Source organism: Hetaerina americana, unplaced genomic scaffold (genome assembly GCF_022747635.1).
Source record: "Hetaerina americana unplaced genomic scaffold, ioHetAmer1.1.p SCAF_4, whole genome shotgun sequence".
Classification (NCBI taxonomy): domain Eukaryota; kingdom Metazoa; phylum Arthropoda; class Insecta; order Odonata; family Calopterygidae; genus Hetaerina; species Hetaerina americana.
In genome coordinates, this window is record NW_027286985.1 from 6,780,740 (window position 1) to 6,803,076 (window position 22,337).

General features: G+C 37.2%; 1 protein-coding gene across 1 annotated transcript in view; it reads left to right on the forward strand.

Moving 5' to 3' along the window:
- Nucleotides 1–22,337, forward strand: part of Snmp2 (Sensory neuron membrane protein 2) — a 49,544-nt gene that overhangs the window by 19,117 nt on the left and 8,090 nt on the right. Inside the window, exons 3-5 of the mRNA XM_071590089.1 lie at nucleotides 4,695–4,842; nucleotides 15,791–16,029; nucleotides 20,834–21,009. Of these exons, the coding sequence (XP_071446190.1) occupies nucleotides 4,695–4,842; nucleotides 15,791–16,029; nucleotides 20,834–21,009 (563 nt within the window). The remainder of the gene's footprint in view (nucleotides 1–4,694; nucleotides 4,843–15,790; nucleotides 16,030–20,833; nucleotides 21,010–22,337) is intronic.

The following is a 22,337-nucleotide window of genomic DNA, read 5'->3' on the forward strand; positions in this document are numbered from 1 at the left end:
GAGCAGTCTGAGACATTTACAGGTTGCGGTTAAGCCTCCTGTCCCTCCAATCTATTTCTATTTTCTGCAATATACTCATTAGTTTTCCCAATTCACTCTATCAAATGCTTTTTCGAAATCTACGAAAAAGGCAAATACTTCCTGGTTGTATTCTATATTCCTCTCGATTAATAATCTCATTGCTGCAATGGCATCTCGCCTGTTCCCCATCCTAGACCCAAACTGATCATCCCCGAAGTAATCATTTGCCCTGCTCTCAATCCTTTTGCTGATGATCCCTATGACCACTTTAGTTGCGTGCAAAATCAAAGTTATTTTTCTCTGTTCCTTCCATGATATAGCCTTTACCTTTACCTAACACCGATCTGACAAAGTCTTCCAACCAAATTCCTCTCTCATAATTGATACGAATTTCCAAAAAAATCTTCCGCCCACATTTTCCTAATTCTTCAAGTATTCCCACCAGAAGGTTGTCTACCCATAAGACCTTATTTGATTTCATTCCCCTTAATGCCTTCTTATGTCATTGTCGAGTAAGCCGGGACCTAAGCTGTCTTCATCTACGTCATTTTCTCTTTCTTTGTCTAAGCTTGCTGTACTAAGCTCTTTACAATTCAATTCTTTTATATATTTCTTCCATCTCTCTTGAGTATTTTTTTTGCAAACTAGTATTTTACCCTACTTACCTATAACTGTAAACAAAGACTTTCCCTTCTTACTTCCCGGTAGTGCTTTAACCTTCTTTAATAGCGCACCAATTTCACCCTTCCTCTGCAAACTTATCATATCCTCGCACTGCGTCTCCCACCACGTTTCTTTTCATCCGCTCCCGAGAAACTAATATTCTATCCGTTGCTTACTCTATGTTGACTACGCTTCTTCCTACCTTTTTACTCAATCTACCTGTATTGCAACACCGTGCTGACTCTCGTCCCCTTCGCTTTGCTCTCATCCCCTAGTCACACACCAAGTGGTGGCTTGCAGGGTACTAAAAATACTAAAAAAATATATTATGCTATAATATATCACTCCAGTAATCTCCACCATCCGTCCATCTCACCCTGCTTAGACCTAAAATATTTATTTTTCCTCTTTCCATCTCTCGCTTTATTATCTCTAATTTTCATAAACTCAACATTGGCCTAAAATTCCAAGTTCCTATTCAAACCAATTCTGTCTTCTTCTTCTGCATATTCCATTTTGCTGCTGTCGGTTTTGCTTTGCAAGGATTTCGTGAGATGACGACCGCGGAAACCCTGTCGATCAAGACTATCCGCCCTTATTTTCCGGGAATCTAACCCTCTAGTGCCCATCATAACAATCTTGGGATAAATAATTGAGGTGTTTTCCCGTTGCCTTCCTCGATAGTGAGGGTAGAAATAAGAGAAACTTTACACTTCCCACACCTGATGATGATGCGCAGTTTCGAAACCATGGTCGTAGAACATTAAAAGTGTGTGGAAGTGTAGAGTTTTTCTTATTTTTTAGCCTCATCATGAAGGAATTCCACAAAGTTTAGCCTGAAACTGTTCTCTCCTCGATAGTGTTTTTAAAGTGACCCCAATATCCAACGGCCACTCCTTTGCGGTCGGTCAGACGCCTTTTCAGCCGCCTCACGGAGGAGTGGACGCTGTGCGGACCAACTTGCGTCTGGCTCCTAACCTTCCTTCTATTTGGCGAGGGTGACCCTACCAGGAGCAATTGTCATCCCGCCAGCATAGGCCGAGGGGTCACCTTAACGCCCTGACCCTTCCACTATGTCAAGATTGTAGTTCATGGGAGGGTTCTTCACGTATTAAAGGGATTTAAAACATTTAACTACTAGATGGATATTCTTGTATAATTTTGTCGTGATAATATTTTGTTGAGATAAAAAGGCAACTACGAAAAGAACCTACATGCCGTTACGTGTTGGGGATATGGTCTGTGCCTATCGTTTCACGTCGGTTAAAATCCCAACTCGTTAATTGAAAATTTCCCCCCGTCAGTTACTGCCTAGGCGCGAAGGTCAGTGCAGGACAAACTCGGGACCGTGCCTTCGGAGAAACCCCTGGGGCTCATCTCTAACCCCTCGCCAGATGCCCCCGGGGCAGTTGCGAATCAACAAACCCCTAAAACTCCCATGGATTGTGAACGTTCGATATGATTTTGTATGGAACAATTTCATAAAGAGGATGCCTTGTAAGTGAAGCGCGTTCGTCAATAAAAACGAATAATTTCCTGAACCAATTTTTTTTTAAATAAACTTAAAAATATGACACTTGATGTGTGGGAGCGGAATGTGCGGGTTGCATCATATAGAGAGGGGGCGCGAGAATCGGCAGTCAAAGAGAAAGGATTTAACCCCATTCATACGACAAAACCGGCACTAAGCCTTGAAGAATTTGTGATCGTCAATGTACAGATGAGCTCTTCAAAAATGTGTCCGTTTAACACGAGATTAAACACTTGGAGCATTGGTGGAAAGGGCACGACATTAGACACTCTAGACATTGGTTCAAAGGGCGCGATATTTAAACGCTGTACATATTGGTCAAGTAATTAAAAGGAGGCCTAGGAAATGGCAATAGTTGTTCGTAGACCTCAGGGGGTTGACCAGTTTGCATGTACGACTCGTATAACTCATATGAAGGAGACCATTGCCGATTACATTTATTCTTGTTTTTGTTTACTTTCATTATTTTTTGAAGAAGAAGGAATTGTAATGACCTATCGTTAATTTCCTCTTTGCTGCTTTTTGGAAACCGTTGGAGCGTTTTTTGACGAAAGGGACTTCATCAATGAAACCGGGAAAATTGATTCCTTACTCTACGTTTCATTGATAAACGTCCCTTTTGCCATATCACGGTTTTCATAAAATAGCGAAAATAAAATTATGCGCGTCAATATAAATCACTGTCAGCCAGTATAAAGACAGCGGCAAAGAATATAAGGAATTTAATTGGAATGAAAATCTTTTTGAGATGAACTTTAGAGATGGCTCAGTGTGAATATTAGCCATGTCATTTAGAGTGATTTCCCCTCCTGACAAGGAAATTGATGCAAAGGCTGATTGTGTCATTAAAGCTGATAAAAGAAAAAATTATACGGAAAAATATTTGCAAAGAGCCTGTACCTTACCCCGTCTTCAAAGATCTTATCTTGATAAATAGTCTCTCTCTGTGGTGTACCGTCGGCCATGAAGGCATGCGAGATGAAATCCTTAAAAGAATACCTACATAAGCAGGAATCCACCAGATGAATGTTACAAGCTTCTTCAAAGTTGGTAACTATCCCACAGAGCAGAAGCTTGCCGTGGTAATATGAATTCCCAAGAAAGGTGGAAAAGCTCAAATACAACACCACTTGAGACCAACATCCTTCTTTCCTACCTTATCAAAGGCGCTGGAGCAACTGCCAGACGCATGCCGAGGATTTCGCTGAAAGCAATGAAATTATTTCAATAAAGCATCGCGGCTTACGCTCAGTTCATTACGCCGCACAGCATATCTGAAAGGTACTGGAATCATTAACTGACGCCCTCAACAAAAAACAGAATTAAGGATTCGCTTCATCGGTGTGTCAAAAACATTCGATGGGGTATTGCCTGGCTTCCGAATAAGATATCATCTCCACAAGTTCCTCAAGTGAATATATATTATTATATCCATTATATGTATCACAGCTGATTTGTAAGATTGCACCTACAGATCATGCTAGACAAAAGTTCAAAAAGTATCAGGATAAAAGTACAAGAGCAGGTATCCTTAGGAGTAGGTACGAGAACCAAAGCTTTTTAACATTTTCCCGGTACACTTCCCTGTATAAGAATGGAAGTATTCCGCAGTAACACTACATGGAGGCGATTAAGATATAATTTGTAGAAATGTAGACGCGAGCAATGCATTAGGAAATGCCGAAAGTCTATGAACAAGATAATTTCGTGTCATAGCAGACAGATGAAAAATCAGCATTCAATGTTAATTCAGACAAGTGTTTTTTCAAAAACAAGACAGTGCATCCATCCCTGGAGGAAGAGTCAGGCTCTGCAGTTATTGAAGGGCAACCTATTGTTTGGGATACTGAAGGAAAATATCTCGTGGCCATCACAGATTAGTCAGATAACTTTCGAAAGCACACGGAGGCAGTCGAGAGTCTGCTAAGCAGAGGGCACAATATCGAGACTTTCTAACATATTGAAGATGAACCCCAGTAAATTAGTCGTAACGTTCTAGACCAACCATTGATTTAACCAAAAATACTACCTATAAGTTAACCATAGTATTTCGTCGCAGAATCGATGTGACTTTTGCAGATATTTACTAAAAACGTCAGACACCCCCAGCTCTATACATAGGTTCTATCGATCCCGGCGGTAGCAGCATTTTCCGGAGTATCCAGATCCTCACTTGAATTCTATGTGCACCAAACTTCAAGTGGAGATCGCCGACCGTCGTTAAACTGTGGACCCCTTTGCACATTTCGTGATGAGTAGGGTAATGCCGAGGCCAATTTCTATCCAACCTTCTCCCATCCCCTTCTTATCTTTTCCTATGCTAATAGTATAAATGATCTCATCTTTCAGTTGTTTCTCCTAAAAATCACTGCTATTGTGTGCTTTAACCTTACATATATACAAAAATCGTATTATTTAAGTCGCATATATTACTATCAGCTTGTAATCATCCTTGATTGTGTATCTGTTTTTTACACAGGGAATACAGGGAAAAGGTTGATATTGTTACTAATGAGAAAAATGGTACTGCAGCATATTATCAAAAAACTAACTTTGTGTTTGACCCCGAGGCTTCTGGCGGTCTGAAGGAAACTGATAAAATAACGATCCTCAATGTTGCCATCATGGTGAGTAGAAAAACCCCTATCATCTGCAAATTAGGCTTGTTTGTTTACCCTTCTCTGCAACATTTCTGCGGTCCTGGAGCCCAATTGTCACTACAAACTACTGAACTGCATCTCTCTAATAAGCATTTTTCTAGTTTGTACGCTTTGTATGCTTTGAGTCTGTAATATTTCACTGGAGTTACATATACTTACTGTTTACTGTCTAAATATATTTGAAAAATCCCAGTACAGGAGTGTTATAGGGTATAGGGACGCACGTCGTGGAGCACCCCCAGAAGGGAAAACTTAAATGATGCTAAAATATAACCTCTGCATCACCCTCTAGCTTCAATTTTGTTTTCGAACCGTTTTCACCTCTTGATCTGTGGGCATTGACATCGATTTGGCCATCTCTCTTTCAATCATATTACCTTTCCCTTTTTGGTTACAAATTTTTGCAAGTTAATTGCCATTATTAACTAATGTTAATAGTATTTTTATAGATGTTATATGTTTCATAGATATTATAAATGTTAGAATATGACATAGTAAGCAAGACAGAGAGACATATAAATACATAAGAATTATGAATGAACTATTCGTGATAGTTGATGTCTAGTACATCTTGGCCATTTTAAATGCTGTATTATAATGTTATCAAAGTAAATATAACTACATTATCTCTAAGGAGAAGATTATTGATTTCACATTCTTAACAAAGCTCTGTAATCATCTTATGGACTGTCCCGCTCTCCTATAGACTCTATTTTTCAAATTTCCAAATATGATTATAAGATTAAATTTGTCAATGTGAAAATATTCTGGAGTCTTCCTTATTTTCGTGCAATTTACAGAATGATTAGACGATGTAATGAACTATCAAGTAACAATGATACAGATCCTGTATGAATAATATATCAATACCATTCTCTTAAAGGGCATGCGGTTTTGCTCCACTTAAATATTTGGTTCTTATTCCTGTTTATACCTCTGCGTATTACTGTTTTGAAATGATTACATCTACATCTACATCTACTCAATACCCCGCAAGCCGCCGCAAGGGCGTGTGGCGGGGGGTGCTAGGACACCACCCATAATTTAGAAAAGAAAAATAATTTAAAAAAAAATCGCATGCAATAACGACAAAATCATATATAAAAAAAACATGGCATACATTCATGCATGAACACTTACACCCCACACACATGCAAACACTCAAACTACCAACTAACATACACATGCACCTGAAAGTATACCTAACATCTCTATAGTGTTTAATTTTGTTCCGACTTGTAAATTCAAAGTTTTTAATATTTCTAAAGTGACTTCGGTTTCTTGCTATTATGATTACTGATTGTTCGGGGAAAGAATGAGTATTTGTACCTATCTGTCTTGGAATCTATCTCCCTTAGTTTATCTTTGTGGTCTGATCTACCTAAGTAGTGTGGGGCCATTATAATTCCTTCAGTGTCATATTTAAACTCGTTTGTTCTGAACCTTTCTAAAAGTCTAAGCCTCGCTTGTTCTCTCCGCACTTCAAGTGGTTCCCAGCCTAAATCCCCTAAGAGACCTGTCACACTTGTGTTTTTATCATAACAATTTTTAACAAATCTAGCGGATTTTCTCTGGACTTTATCTAATTCTTTTTGCCAAATTTTCTCCCACGGATCCCAAATACTTGCGGCATATTCCAAATGAGGTCTAACTAGAGCAAAATAACACCTCTCTTTAACTTTTTCATTACATTTCCCCACCACCCGTTTTATGAAGCCAAGTTTCTTTAAAGCTGATCCGCATATTGTCCTGATATGTGCTCCCCATGAAAGGCGTGGTGTTAGAACAACCCCCAAATATTTAACTTGATTTGCCGTAGTCAATACTGAACCCTCTATTTTGTAGTTTATATCCTGTTCCTCGCTTCCTTTATTCCAAAATTTCAAAACTGCACATTTATCTATATTAAGTGTTAATCCCCATTTATTGCACCATCCCGAGATATTGTCTAAGTCTCTAGAGAGTAGCTCGCGATCTAGTTGGCTCCTTATTTCCCTGTATATCACCGTGTCGTCAGCAAATAACCTTAGATTGCTACTAACGTGTGTGCTTAAGTCATTTATGTATATTAAGAACAGAAGAGGCCCTATTACACTTCCCTGGGGGACGCCCGAAGTAACATCTCTCTCCGTTGAGCACAACCCATCTATGACTACTATTTGTTTGCAGTTTGACAAGAAGTCCCTAATCCAATTAATTATTTTCTCATTGATCCCATAGTATTTAAGTTTGTGTAACAATTTATTGTGTGGGACTTTGTCGAAGGCTTTTTTGAAATCCAGGAATACTGCATCGACTTGGGTGTTGTTTTCTCCCGATCTAAGTATATCGTGAATGAAGAGACCAAGTTGTGTTTCGCAAGATCTGCTTTTCCTAAATCCGTGCTGGTTGTGGATTAGTATTTTCCTACTATCAAGAAATTTCATAATGTTAGTGACAATAACGTGTTCCAATATTTTACAAGAGATCGATGTTAAAGAAATGGGTCGGTAATTGGTTGGTTTATCCCTATCGCCGCCTTTATAGATGGGAGTTATATGGGCTAGCTTCCAGTCGCGAGGCACTGAGCCTTCTTCTATCGATTTTAGAAAAACAATATGTAAAAATGGGGCAATGTCGTCAGCTAATTCCTTTAATATTCTAGCAGGTATTTCTTCCGGACCAGGTGCCTTGTGTGCTTTGATACTACGGAGCAGATGTACTATTCCCTGCTTGGTCAGTGTAAGATCGCTCATGTGTTCCCCGGGTGGGTGTGGAGGATCGTTTGGTGCGTTTGTGTTTTTGTTGTAGACGCTCTGGAAAAAATGGTTTAAAATATTTGCCTTTTTCACGCTATCTGTAATGATTTCTCCATTTTCCGTCTTCAAAGAGTGAACAGTGGGACGTTTACCCTGTATTTCCCTAACATAGGACCAGAATGACTTTGGATTTTCCTCAAGATATTCGCTTAGCATTTTAGATTTAAAAGAGTGTAGTGCTGTGCGCATAATACTTTTCGTCTTACTACGACATTCTTTTAGTAGCTGTTTGGTTGTATTCACAAAACTTATATCGTCACTTTTTAAACTCTTTTTGAAATTTGACTGTAGCTTTCTTTGCCTTCTTAATGCCGATCTGACTTCCCCGTTGTACCATCTAGGTTCCTTACTGTCGCATTTGAGTTTGGACGGGATGTACGTCTTTATTCCTTCGCGTAAAATATTTAAGAAATAATTCCAAGTGTTCTCTGTATTTGTTGTCAGTGTTTTTGTCTTGTATTCCGGTAATTTTATCTTTAAATATTCTCTTAGTCCGTTAAAATTTGCCTTGTTGTATAGGTATATTTTACGCTTTTCTTTGTTTATTTTGACGAACTTAGTTTTTAACTCCACAAGAATAGCCTTATGGTCACTGATTCCGTCTATTATTTCAATGTTAGTAATGATTTCGGGCATAGAAGTCGCAAAGATGTCTAGTATGCTTTGGCCCCGTGTTGGTGATTTAACTATTTGTTCTAAGGAGTGTTTTGTGAATATATGAAGGAGTTCTTGGCATGAATCTCTGTTTTTGGCAGATTTTCCCACGCAGTAGTTTTCCCAGTCAATTGACGGTAGATTTGTGTCACCAGCGATTATAGTAATACTGTTGCTTTGTCTGCTGCTGATAGTGGATATTTGTTCGTCGAGCTTGTGTAGGACATCTGTGTTAGAATCTGGGGGTCTATAAAATGAACACACGTATAGGCTTCTGCCGTTGTAGTCCTTAATGTTGCACCAAACGCTTTCTATGTCATCTACGTCGCATTCATATCGTTGGCTACTAAGATGTGACTTTACTGCAATGAATACTCCCCCACCCAACCTATTTGGTCTGTCCCTTCTGTAAATTGTGAAGCCGTTTGGAAAAACCTCATTGTTTGCTATATCTCCCGTGAGCCAACTTTCTGTTCCAACTACTATGTCTGCGTTTGTACTGACAAAAATATGTTCAATATCCGATATTTTGTTTCTAATGCTACGGCAATTTAATGTTATAATTTTAATATGGCTAATAACTTCTTGTTTTTCGGTTTTATGTACGCTAACAAAACTGTTTTGAGACGATTCGTGGTGAACAGAGACAAAAGAATTACATTCACTTGCATTGCTATCTGTTATGTATGTAGAGGCACCAATTTTATTAAATTTACGTGGGTTATATGTTGTTTTAACGCAAGTGCTTGTTTGTTCAATATTTTTGGGGATTTGAGAGGCATTACCTGAACTGAATCACAATCAACATATCAATACATGCCAACATATATACAGTGCAAAATGCATATGAGTAAAAAATAGAAAATGAAACAATGTAAATTGGCTTCTGTCCATTTCCCATTATACAAATATATGTACATAGCAACAAGGAATAATTAAATAACAATTATACGATTATAATCTATATAACGCGTTGTACCGTATAATAAAATCTGTGGAAAAGTACGAGTCTTTCTTTCTTTTTTAGTAATGGTGATTATAATCTGTCGCTAATTCGTACTCAAATCAGCTCCTAATTTGGAAAATTTACCGAAAGAATATATCTTACATATTTGCCTTTTTCAATGATCTTTAAAATCATACTATTTTAAGAAAGGTTTCCCTGATTTCATTTCTAGTGTTTCACCTTGTAATGGTCCTGTTTTATACAGAATTTATATATGCACATAGATTTTTTTGTTATTTAATTATTCCTTGTTGCTATGTACATATATTTGTATAATGGGAAATGGACAGAAGCCAATTTACATTGTTTCATTTTCTATTTTTTACTCATATGCATTTTGCACTGTATATATGTTGGCATGTATTGATATGTTGATTGTGATTCAAAAAATGTTTCAATAATTTATTTCACAGTATCCATGCTCACAACACAAACATACCCAATGAAGACCCAGTAGGACCCATAAGACCATTTTAGCTATGTGCGAAATGAAACTTATTGTTCTGATGCCCTCTCATGATGTAGCCTTTACTTTTTTGGAATAGGAACTAACACTGTTCCAACAGTCTTCCGGCCAGATTCCTTTCCCACCAATTTTGCAAACTAGTCCATAAAAACTATTCTTCCAATATTTTCCTACACCTTTCAGTAGTTCTGCAGGAAATTCATCTACCATCGCGGCCTTGAATTCATTAGTCTAAATACCCTCTAGACCACCAAGTAAGCCTGGGGCTAAGCTTTCTTCATTTGCGTCATATTCTCTTCATATGTCGAACCTTCCTGGCCTAATTTCTTTATCGTACAATTCTTCTATATATTCCTGCCATCTCTCTTAGGCCTTTTCTGGTTTAGTACTATTGTGTCTCTAACTTTGAACACAAATTTTTCTTTCTTATTTCCCGATAATATTTCAATCTTCTGGTTTAGTGCACCAATTTCACCCTTCCTCTGCAAACTTTCCATGTGCACGCATTGCATCTTCTACCATGCTACTTTTGCTCTATTTGCTACTCGTCTCAATTTATCATTTGGCTCTTTTTACTTAATTCTACCTAATTCTGAATTTACATACTTTCATTTCCTTCTCTCATCTATCTTTCAAAGCATCTCATTCGTGTTCCATGGTTTCCGTCTCATTTTCCCATTAACATTTCCAATAGTTTTTTTTGCGGCTTTCAATATCCCTTTTTTGATATACTGCCATTTCTCTTCAATGATACTCAGCTCCTTTCCCTCACTCATGATTTTCTCTACAGCCTGCTGATACTCCTTCCTTGTCAATCAAGTTAATGCTTCTATTATCTATTTCTTAACCAGATTATGTCCTCTAAATGATCGTATACCCTCTCAACTTCTTCCTCCTTATGATTGCTTGGTAGCATGTAAATCAGTACAATGACAAATTTCATCGGTTCTATTATTACCTCAATTAGTAATGCTCTATTTGTTGCTTCCTCGTGTTGTCAACCCCACTTCTTCCTAACTTTTTATTCAACATTATGGCAGCCCCATGTGGGCTTTTGTCAACTCCACTGTATATTACTCTATTGCTACAGGTATCTGTTATAATGTAGACATTGTTAATTGTTACTGATTTTAATATGTACAGAAGTGATAAATTTATTATTGTGAAGTGAGATGTCGTGCCAAGAAAGGTGATGGTGGAGTCTGAAATGGAAGAAGTGAATTTAACTGTGAAAAAAGAATATTATACCAGCTGTCATCCTTTCCACACCAAATGCTCGATTCCCAACTCTCTCTCTATCCGTGGACACTGAATTTGCAGCACCACAGCCACTCTCAACAAATACCTCCACAATCTACACCATGCACTTCACAAATGCAGTCACCCAGAAAAGCTCCTTCAAAATAAAATCCACCGCTCCACCTGACCACACACACCACATAAAAACAACCCCACATCTGATACAGGACTCAAACTTTGTGCTACCTATTTTATGACAAATTTCCTCATATTTCACCTACTTGCAACTGCCCCCAATGTAATACATGTCTACTTATCAGATCTGCTCCCCTCTCCCCACATCCCCGGCACAGGGAAAGGAGTTGGCCCCCCTACCCTGACGTGTGAATTTCACACGCCGTATAGGGCTTATTACTGGGTGAACTCTACCATCACCTATTGAGCGACCTTCAGGTTGATTACTGTGTTTATGGTCGTTATATATACTACCTTGATCAAAAATTTCCCGGAATTTATTCAGAAAATTAAAAATACAAGTTTGTTCATCTAAATCTATATTGTCCCCTTCAAAGTAATCCCCATCGACTGCAACACACTTATGCCAGCGCTTGATCCAATCCTCGAAACATTTTTTATATTCGGTTTTCGGTATGTCCATCAGTGCTTCCTGCGATTTTTCCATTACTTCCTCTCGGCTGCTAAAACGCGTTCCCCGTAATGGTTTTTTAACTCGATTGAACAGAAAGAAGTCACAGGGAGCCAAATCAGGTGAATTCGGTGGCTGTTGGATGGTATTTGTTGCATTTTTCGTCAAAAAATTACGAATAATGATAGCACTGTGCGACGGTGCGTTATCATGGTGCAAAATCCACGAGTTTTCTGCCCACATTTCTGGTCTCTTTCGGCGAATTGCTTCACGCAAAACGTCTCATAACGCCCAAATAATACTCTTTGTTTACTGTCTGGCCTTCTGGCAAAAATTCATGATGCACTACACCGTTGTAATCCATGAAAACCGTCAGCATTGCCTTCTTTTTTGACTGAAAACGACGTGGTTTTTTTGGTCTCGGCTCATTTGGTGAACGCCATTCACTTGCCTGATGTCTGGATTGCGTGTCGTACTCATAAACCCACGTCTCGTCTCCAGTAATGATCCTTTTGATGAATGTGGGATCGGATTCAGCCTCGCAAATCATGTCTTTTGCGACGTCAACACGGTCTCTTTTTTGCATGAAATTGAGGTATTTTGGCACCAACTTTGCTGCTACACGACGGAAACCCAAATCATTAACCACAATGTCTTGGGCGGATCCATAGGCAATGTTCAAGTCCTCCGCTATTTCTCTGATGGTTAATTTGCGGTTATTGACCAACATTTCTTTTACTTTATCAATTTTTTCACCGACTTTCGATGTCGATGGTCTGCCACTGCGTTCATCATCTTCGATTGACTCACGACCACTTCTGAACCGCTCTTGCCACTGGTAAACGACCGTTTTTTTTAGAGAATCGTTGCCGAAACACTTTTCCAACATTTCCAACGTCCGTGCGCCACTAAATCCGTTTTTTACGCAAAATTTAATACAAGTTCGTTGTTGCAAATTTAAATCCATTTCTGCAATTGTAAAAAATCGCCAACACACACAGAGATAGATGTACTCTTGGCTACGTAACTTTTGCAAATGTCAAGTTATGACACTAAGATTTAAAGGGAATATCAACAACAGATGTACCAATTTAACAAAAAAAACAGAACTCAAATCGGAACGATGGGAGCGCCACACGGTGGTTATTCCGGGAACTTTTTGATCAAGGTAATATATATATATATATATATATATATGAAGAATGTAAATACAGAGTTAGGCAAAATGAAGTACAAAGAGTTAAACAATAAATTGAGGTGGGCAACAAATAAAGCAAAAGAAGCATGGCATCCATTTTTCCTGTTTCCTTTGTATTTCTCCCAAGAATCCCCTCTCTTCGCCCACCATACCAAGTACTTCCTCATTTGTTTTCTTCTCTGTCCATTTCACCTTCTCCATTCTTCTCCACACCCACATTTCAAAAGCCTCCAATCTACTTCTACGAGGGTCATCCGGAAAGTAGTACCCGTTCGTGCCGCATGAAGTGCTGACGACGCGAGTAGCCGCTGGACGAGGTCAGATAGCTTCAGTGGCTTGTCTGCCTTCTCTGAGCCAAGTTGCGTGACGCTAGCATTGCCTGTGTTGTTTCTGTGATTGTTTACAATGTTTAAAAAAATTGAGAACGCCGCCAGTTGTGAAGTGAGGGCAGTGATTAAATTCCTCAATGCAAGAAACGTTCGCCCATGTGATATTCATCGCCAATTAAAGGAGGTGTATGGAGACAATGTAATGGACGAGTCGTCTGTTCGGCGGTGGTGTCGCAACTTCAACATGGGGAGGGGGAACACACACGACGATGAGCGTTCGGAGAGACCGTCTGTCATTACAGACCAACTGGTGAGCTCAGTTGACGAATTCGTGAGGAACGATCGGCGCGTCACAATTGATGACATCTGTGAGCATTTTCCCAATGTTTCTCGAACAATTGTTCATGAAATTGTTAAACACCATCTGCATTATGCAAAAATTTGTGCAAGATGGGTCCCTCGCGTATCTCAATGAGCTGGCGGCGAAGGACTATGCAGCAGGAATACAGAAACTTGTCACACGTTATGACAAATGCCTTAATTTGCTTGGAGATTATATTGAGAAGTAGTTTAAAGTATCCTCTTTCAAATAAAATTTTTTATGTTTGTTAATATTTACTTTTGTCTTTTTATTTCACGAACGGGTACTACTTTCCGGATGGCCCTCGTATCATACTGCTTCAGTGACCATATTTCCACACTGTACATAGCTACGCTCCATATCAAGGTTTTTACGAGTCTTTTCTTAATATCCTTACTCAACTTCCCTGTCATCAACTCCCTCCTCCTTGTGAAAGCCTCTTTGCCTAGCGCAATTCTTCTCCTTACTTCCGCACTACTTTGACCGTGTTGGTCCAAAACACTTCCGAGATACAGGTATGTAAATTGTTCCACTTTTTCTAGGTTTTGCCCTACTATGTTAACGTTTAACTTAGCCTCTCCCCATCTGGAAAATCGCCTAAACTTTGTTTTATTTACATTTACTCTCATCCAATATCTATTGCACTGAATTTACAATTCACTCAGCAATTATCGCAACCACTTGGCCACTGACATGCTACAGCTTGGTCATCAGTGAACCTAACTGATTTGACGTATTCGCCGCCGATTTTCATTCCAATCTCCTGTTCTTCCCATGCCTCTTTAATCATTTCCTCTGCATATACGTTGAACAACATGGGTGATAATGAACAACCTTACCTTACACCTCTTCCTAACATTGTCCATCAGGACTCTTTGACCCCCACTCACAATGAGCAGTCTGACACATGTACAGAGTATGGATTATCCTCCTGTCCCTCCAATTGTATGTATCCCTCCCATGTACTATATATCTACACTCAAACATACACATACATATATATTGTTTATATGATGAGATATATTTATATTAGTGACTTTAAATATGTTTTATAATTTATCAAAATGAATAAAGAACCTTATATTTGTATGGAATACATGGAATAGTTTCATTCAAAATGTGTAGATACCATATCTGAAAATATGTATCAATATTAAATAGGTCATTTGGTACTATCTTGGTCCATATTTCAGCTTTTGTTTGTGCTCTCCATTCCTTTATAACCTACAAATTTAGCAGTTATTTACCTTTTTCTATTTATTTTATTCTCTTAAGGGTGCCTTGCTGGTTGGTGAAACGTTGCCGCTCCCTATAAAAATAGATTGGAATAAAGTATTCCCTACAGATGACATTTTTCTCACAGATTCAGTGAAAAACATTCTTTTTGATGGTGTCCCCTTCATTGATTGCATGACAGGTATAAATGGATTGATCTGTGAAAAAATTATGGCAGAAAATCCTGCCACGGTCATAAGAAGTCCTGACAATAGGGGTCTACTATTTTCTCTATTCAGATATGTGAGTATCTAATGATAATAATATTTTTATAAGCCATAACTTTATTTTGATGTTTAGATGCTTATAACAATAACTCAAGTAAATCTTTTTCTTACATCTTTCGCATGAGTTCAACTACAACACCAACAACATTAATTTTGACATTGATACATATTTAAATTTTTTTGCATAATTTAATTATGGCGATAATCTGCTCAAATTTTGTGAGACTGTTCTTTGTATCCCGCAATATTATCATTCATTTTATAGTGCACTAACTTACATTGTCTTTCTAGTCTTCTAAAATCTTCAAGTCTTTGTAATAAACACCTGTTTCTTTGTTACTTTTTGACAGAGATTAGGCATCATTCCAAATAATTTTCATTGTTCTCAAGTAATTAAAGTTGCTATCAATTAGAATTGATAAAAAGCACTGCTTTCAATGCAAATAGTATCCTTTGCTAAAGAGCTAGAATTTACAGATTAACATGCCCTTTAAACTTGCCTGGGTATTCTAAAATGCATGCAACACTACTTCTAGACATAAGTAAATTAAAAAATGTATTACTTTTGAAAGTTTTTATTTTTATCATGATTTGTTTGCTTTAGAGAATTGAAGTTTTCTATCTGGATATTCGCAAAATCAACAATTACAACTTGAATTTTGGGTGTTTGATTTCTTTTCACAAAATAATCCACTCTCCTGGTCGGCTGACTGCAGAAAAATAACACATTTGATGGTCGCTATGAAGTGAAGCTTGGCTGGAGTGAGAATGGTCCAACTCCAACAGTGGAAGGTGTCCGGCAACTCGGGGAGATTGTGAGATGGCAGAATTCAAGCACGCTGTCAACATGGTCTGGTGAAAAGTGCAACAAAATCACTGGGACGGATGCAACCATATTCCACCCTTATCTCACCAAAGACTCCAGGATAGACATATTCAGCACTGACTTGTGCAGGTGAATAGAAATTTCACTTCCAGTATGCCACCTCGAATGATTATTTAGCTTTAAATTAAGTGAGGGTCAGAGCTAGCAATATTTCATTTAACGCGAATCAGATAGCATCGGATGGAAAATTTTATTAGGGATTCAATATTAATAAGAAGACGATCCTCAATAAAAATTTAAAAAACCATTATGTCAAGAAACATTATCTGTACTGGTAGTTAATTACCAAAGCATAAAAAAACGAAGTCTCCGAATATCATCACCATATTCAAAGCACAGGCGCAGGTATAATTACTGAGACAGAAAGCTGGCTCTCCACTGATATTGCCGAGAGTAAAATGTTCCCAAAATCTTTTTCCATTTAAAGAGATGACAGAGTAAATCAAATCAGCCTCTTTATTGCAGGCAAAAAGTTCTTAGGTCAGCAGGGCTGGGGTAATATTAGGTAATGGTTTGGAGAGGGCTTAATTTAAAAGCTCTCAATTAAAAGTCCTCGCTCAATTAAAAGTCCTCAATCCAAAAGAATTTATATATGCGCATTTTACAGACCGCCAGAAGACAGAGACGATTCAATACTAGAGTTAGACCAGCAAAACAAAGGTTTTTTTTATCCCAACACGATAATCGCGAAGTTATAGTCGGTGGAGATTTCGAATTCTTTTGCGTTGAACTCATTAAATCAACTTGTCACTTAACCAACTACAGACGATAATATTCTTCATTTGTTAGAAACGAATATTCCCGAAAAAGCCATAACTAAAGAAAATATAAAAGTGATTATTGACCACAGGGCAATAAATGCTAAGTTTTCGCTTCATGGGGTCCGAAATAAGAAGCCTAAAAGGAATATTTACGTGCTTAGAGAAGGGGACTACAATGGCCTAAACTGCGTGCTATAGAATCAATTTGCTTCTTTTAAGAAACATAATCTCTGAAATTCTGAGGATACGTGAAATCACTTCCTTTAGACCAAGCGCTCGGCAGTGAATAAGTTCATTCCCAGTAAATTTATAAAATATACCACGGAACCTAGATGGTACAACGCGGATGATATAAAAACATTGCAACGCCAAAGGCAATGTTACGCCAAGATGAAAAATATTAGGGATGATATCTCCAGCAACAAAAGAGTTGAGATCACTTATGATTACAAGATATCTAGACCGAAAGCCAGCAAGGAATTTCGGAAAGCTTTAAGCAAATTCAAAAGAGAAAGATAAGCGAAAAATTTGAAATAGAATTTGACAGTATTTTGGTTGCACGTGAGAGAAGTTCAGGGAGTCAACAGTTAATTCACTTAAAATTGATAAAGGCGAAAGAGTAACAAGCAGTCTGGAAAAGGCTAACTCATTAAATTCCTTCTTTCAAAGAGTCTTCACAAATATCTCACAAAATATCCACAGTAGTTTACCAAATCGTGCCGGTGAAGAGATGCCCATAATTGAAATCTCATTTAATAGAAAAGAACGTTTGCTGAAAAATATTTACCCCAATAAATCCTCCGGGCCCGATGAAATACCCGCTCGTATTTTTAAGGATCTACAGACTTCGTAAATTGCACCGTATCTAGAAATAATATTTAAGAAATTGCCGGTAGATCACAAGGTTCTAAGAGATTGGAAAGCGGCTGAGGTAAAAACAATATTTAAAAACGGAGACAAGGAGGAACCGAGCAATTAGAGGACCTATATCCCTCAAATCCATTTTGTGCAAGGTAACGGAACATATATTTGCTAGTTCGATCATGAGAAACCTCGATAATCAGGAGTTATTAATGCAAAAAGAGCACGGTTTCCGAAAAGATAGATCTTGCGAGACACAGATTACGCTTTTTGTTCATGATATTCTTACTTCGGGAAAAATCAATGTTGCTGAGTACGCAATTTGTCTAGATTTTAAGAAAGCCTTCAACGAAGTACCTCAAAGTAAACTGATCACAAAGCTAGAAGCATATGACATAGATAAAAATATCCGTGGTTGAATGAAAGACTTTTTGACTGGTCGGGTATAAAGAGTAGTCATAGATGGAGTTAGCTCGAATGCGGAAGAAGTTTCTTCAGGTGTTTCCCAGGAAAGTGTCATTGGACCTCTTTTATTACTTATTTACGTTAACAGCATTAACACCATAGCCACTAGTCGCCATAGTCTAGTCATAGTAATATACATTTATTTGCTGATGATGCAGTGGTTTCCCATTATATCCATGATCCTGAGGACATGGCAGCTTTGTCAGATGACCTGAATGCTATACAATGCTGGTAAGACACTTGGCAATCAAAATTAAACTAAAAAAAATGTGTAGTCATAAAATTTTGAAAAAAGGGCAATTCCCACCCAAATGCCTACTGTATTGGGAGCATCGAAATGGAATGCATGGACTCGATTGAATACTAAGGCATTACCCTCACTCACGATCTCTCCTGGGTGAAAAACATATGGGGAATATGTGGAAAAGCTAACAAAAAATTAGGATTTATTAGAAGAGTACTGGGTAAATGCGATGAAAAGGTCAAAGAGAAATGTTATCTATCATTGGTTATGTCTCATTTAGAATATACTGCAAATATATGGGATCCTCACGAAGTTAGATTAATGGCTGAATTGAATCGTGTGCAGCATAGAGGAGCTAGATTTGTAAAACATTGTAATAACTTAGTAGCGTATCCAAAATATTGGAGGAAAATCCTGGGAATCCCTTATGCAGCAAAGGTTGAATTACAGATTAAATATCTTGCATGTATTGGAAAGAAGTTTATTTGATAGTGATGTTGAAAATATATTACCACCCCTATTGCACTACAGAAGGAGATATCATGTCAATAAAAACAGAGAGATTAAGTGTAGAACAGATAGACTTGAAATATAATTTTTTCCACAAATTATAAGGGATCAGAATAACCCTGTCCCTGTAGGGTCACTGTAGGATCATATTCGGGTCAAAATTAATCTGGTGCTTATTCACCTCCTGCCACACACCCTAGCGGTGGCTTGCAGGGTACTTGAACAAATAAAAATAAAATAATTAATGATCTTTAATGATTTAGAGAGGTAAACAGAGTAGCTTTGATATTATTAAGCTTACTTTCCATAATAAATCTTGGAAAGAATAGCTTTATTTATTATATATCTTTGTGAAATGTATAGTTGTCTTACAGATGATATGGAATGTTTCAATGTTGATATGGCCCTCTTATGGCATGCTTTCATATTTGATAAACATAATAGTTTCAGGTTTAAATTTGTGGAATTCCTTCATTATGAGGGTAAAAAAGAAACTATGCACTTTCATAATAAAGATTTAACATTTCACGACCATGGTTTCAATGCTGCACATCATCATCAAGTTACAATCATCAACATTTTTTCAACTTACATAGTCTGGCTCCAAGAGGGGAGTTAGGGAAAGTAGAGGGGGTGAGGTAGGGAGAGTAAGGGAGAGGGGGTAAGTCTACTCCCTTACTCCCCTCTTGGAGCCAGACTACATACGTTGAAAACATGTTTCTGTATTTTATCTGATGATTGAAACCATGGTCGTGAAATATTAAATCTTAATTGTGAGAATGTATAGTTTCTTTTTTACCCTCATAACTTTCATATTTGGTTGCTAAATGTTGATGTAAGTATTTTTTTCAAAAATTCCTGAAGGAACTATGACAGTAACTCTAACAGAATTTGCATTAAAATGCATTAATTTCAGTGTAAAAATCCCTTGATCTCTGCCCAAGTACTTTAACCAGTTTTGCTACCTAGGTGTCAACTTTCACAATGAAATTTTTGGGTCTTCAGAGAAACAAGATATTATGACAAAACCCTGCATATACAACTTTACTTTAATTTTGGTGGATTTTAATGCATTATAAAAATTATTATATCATATATTGGATTATAAAAATAGTATCACTGCATTAATGCTCCATCACGAAAAATATATTAATCTTGATGGAGGTTATGTTGGATAATAAAGTGAAAAAATAAAAAAAAGCTGTTTTCCTTTATCAGACCAGAAAAATTTCACCCCAACCTCGTATTAGCAGATGACTCCATTAAATTTATAGCCATGGCATCTCCAGCTGTTCTTTTAATTTGCCTAAGGTTCTTTGAATTTGTTGGCCTCTGTTATAAACATTGGCTTTAACCACATTGATTGTGGTGCACTGCATACGATTAAGAATACCATTGATATTGTGTGTACGATTTCTCATCATAAGAACTGGTTCCTTTAAAGCCCCCAGAATTTCAAAGTTTAATAGGATACCTTGGTAGCTTAACTGACTAAATCACTCTGCCAGACATTGAGGGATTTGGGTTCGAATCCCCAGCAAGGTTAATAATTTTTGCAATTAGTAATTGGTGTTTGTACTGTTATATTGGTGTATTTTTTAGGTATTTTGTTGCATGGGTGCCTTGAAAACCAACGTCATTTTACACCACAGCCTATTAAAAACTTAATATATCATTAGAATCTAAATAAAAATTCAAAGAATCAATGATAAAAATAATCAGTTCCTCAATTTAATAAATAATAGTTGAATGATAAATTAGTTTCTGAATCTACTTATTGTTGGATCTCTACGATGCTTGGTCATAATTCATTGTATATAAGCTCAAGATCCTTTTTGGATCATTTTTCTTGTATGTGATATCTGTTTTCATGTTATTTGTACAATGCTGATGTGAATTTAAGATAAATGAACAGGAATATTTTTATTGTTAGTACCTAGTATTTAAATGCTTATATTCATTAGTTTTCTGTTCTATCTATATTCACATTCTTATTCCCCTATTTAACAATTCCTCTCTATATCTCTTACAGATCGCTTACTGCACTATATGATAGTGATTCCAGTTATAAAGGAATTGATTCTCTTAAGTTCACAGCACATGAGAGGCTACTAGCGGATGTAAATAAAAACCCAGATAATTATTGCTATTGCCCAACAGATAATGCTTGTATGCTAAGGGGAGCACTGGACCTCACACCTTGTCAAGGTATTACAAGAAGCATGTTATTGCCTTAAAACTGAATAATAATGGTAATTGGAAAAAAAACTCACTTTGCTGTGTTCTCATGCATTCAACCAGCATGACAAATTGGCTGTCTGCATTTTTAGGGACAAGGTGTAGTAAATTCAGTAATTACTAACTTAACTTAATAGATTGCTAACAAATGTGAGTAATTTCATATTGTAGAAATCATTTGCCTTGAGTGAGATTTGGACTCAGAGCCCTTGATGCATAGTCAATTGCTTTAGCCAGTTAAGATACTAAAGCACCTACTTATACTGTAAATATATGAGAGAATTAAACAAGGAATTGCCACACATGCAATGTCATATATCAAATTTGGTCATGCACATTATGGCAGTGTCAGTTGATCTAAAATCAATGTTTAAATTTATTGTAGGTTCAGAAATCGAAAAGAATACCAAAAGATTTAAATAAGTTAACGAGTGTTAGGCCCTCTTGGGTTCTGGAGCTTTTGCTAATGTTGTAATCACCAGAAATAATTACTCTGCACTTAAATTTTGATAGCCTACCCAGCAATTCCTGAAACTTCTACCAATATTGCTTCTGATCACCATTAGAGAATTGAAACATAGGCAACAACTAAATTAAGTTCCTTGATGAAAATATTTTAAATTTCATATTTGATTTCAATGCAGAATTGAGGTACAGCCAAGTCTTAATTTGGTGCTTTCTATCATGATAAATGCACACATCACCATCTCTTCATCACTTAGTTAATATTTTAGCAAAATTGTTGCATAGTTTTTACTTGTGCTCCTTGAGCCAAGCTAGCATATACATAGAATATCATATTTATGCATCACAGTTAGCAACTTTAGTTCATTAAATATAGTTCTGAGAGTCCATACAGTTCATACTCTATCTAGATGCAAAATGCTAAAATCATTTAAATGATTAGACAATACCATAGAAGGATTTTGGCTCACTACCATGCCATGACAATTCCATCTGGTACCCTTGTTACTATGGTAGAGACCATCGCTTCACAATATTTCTCTACCTCATATCAGTTCCACTCATTTAGTCATTATCCCTGTCTCTTTCTCATTTACCATTCCTTTAATTTCATTTGCAGCTTTTGATATCCCTTTTTAAGATGTCCCCATTTTTTATGCTCTAACCGACCAAAACTTACATAAAAAATGGGCCTTTCTCAGGGATATACTAGAGTAAACTTCGTAGTTTCAGGCTTTACAATGAGGAACTTTTCCATTGCAGAAAGGAGAAAAAACTATGTTAATTCCACTTAATTTTTTATTTTTATGACCCAGGTTTCATTAAATAGTACC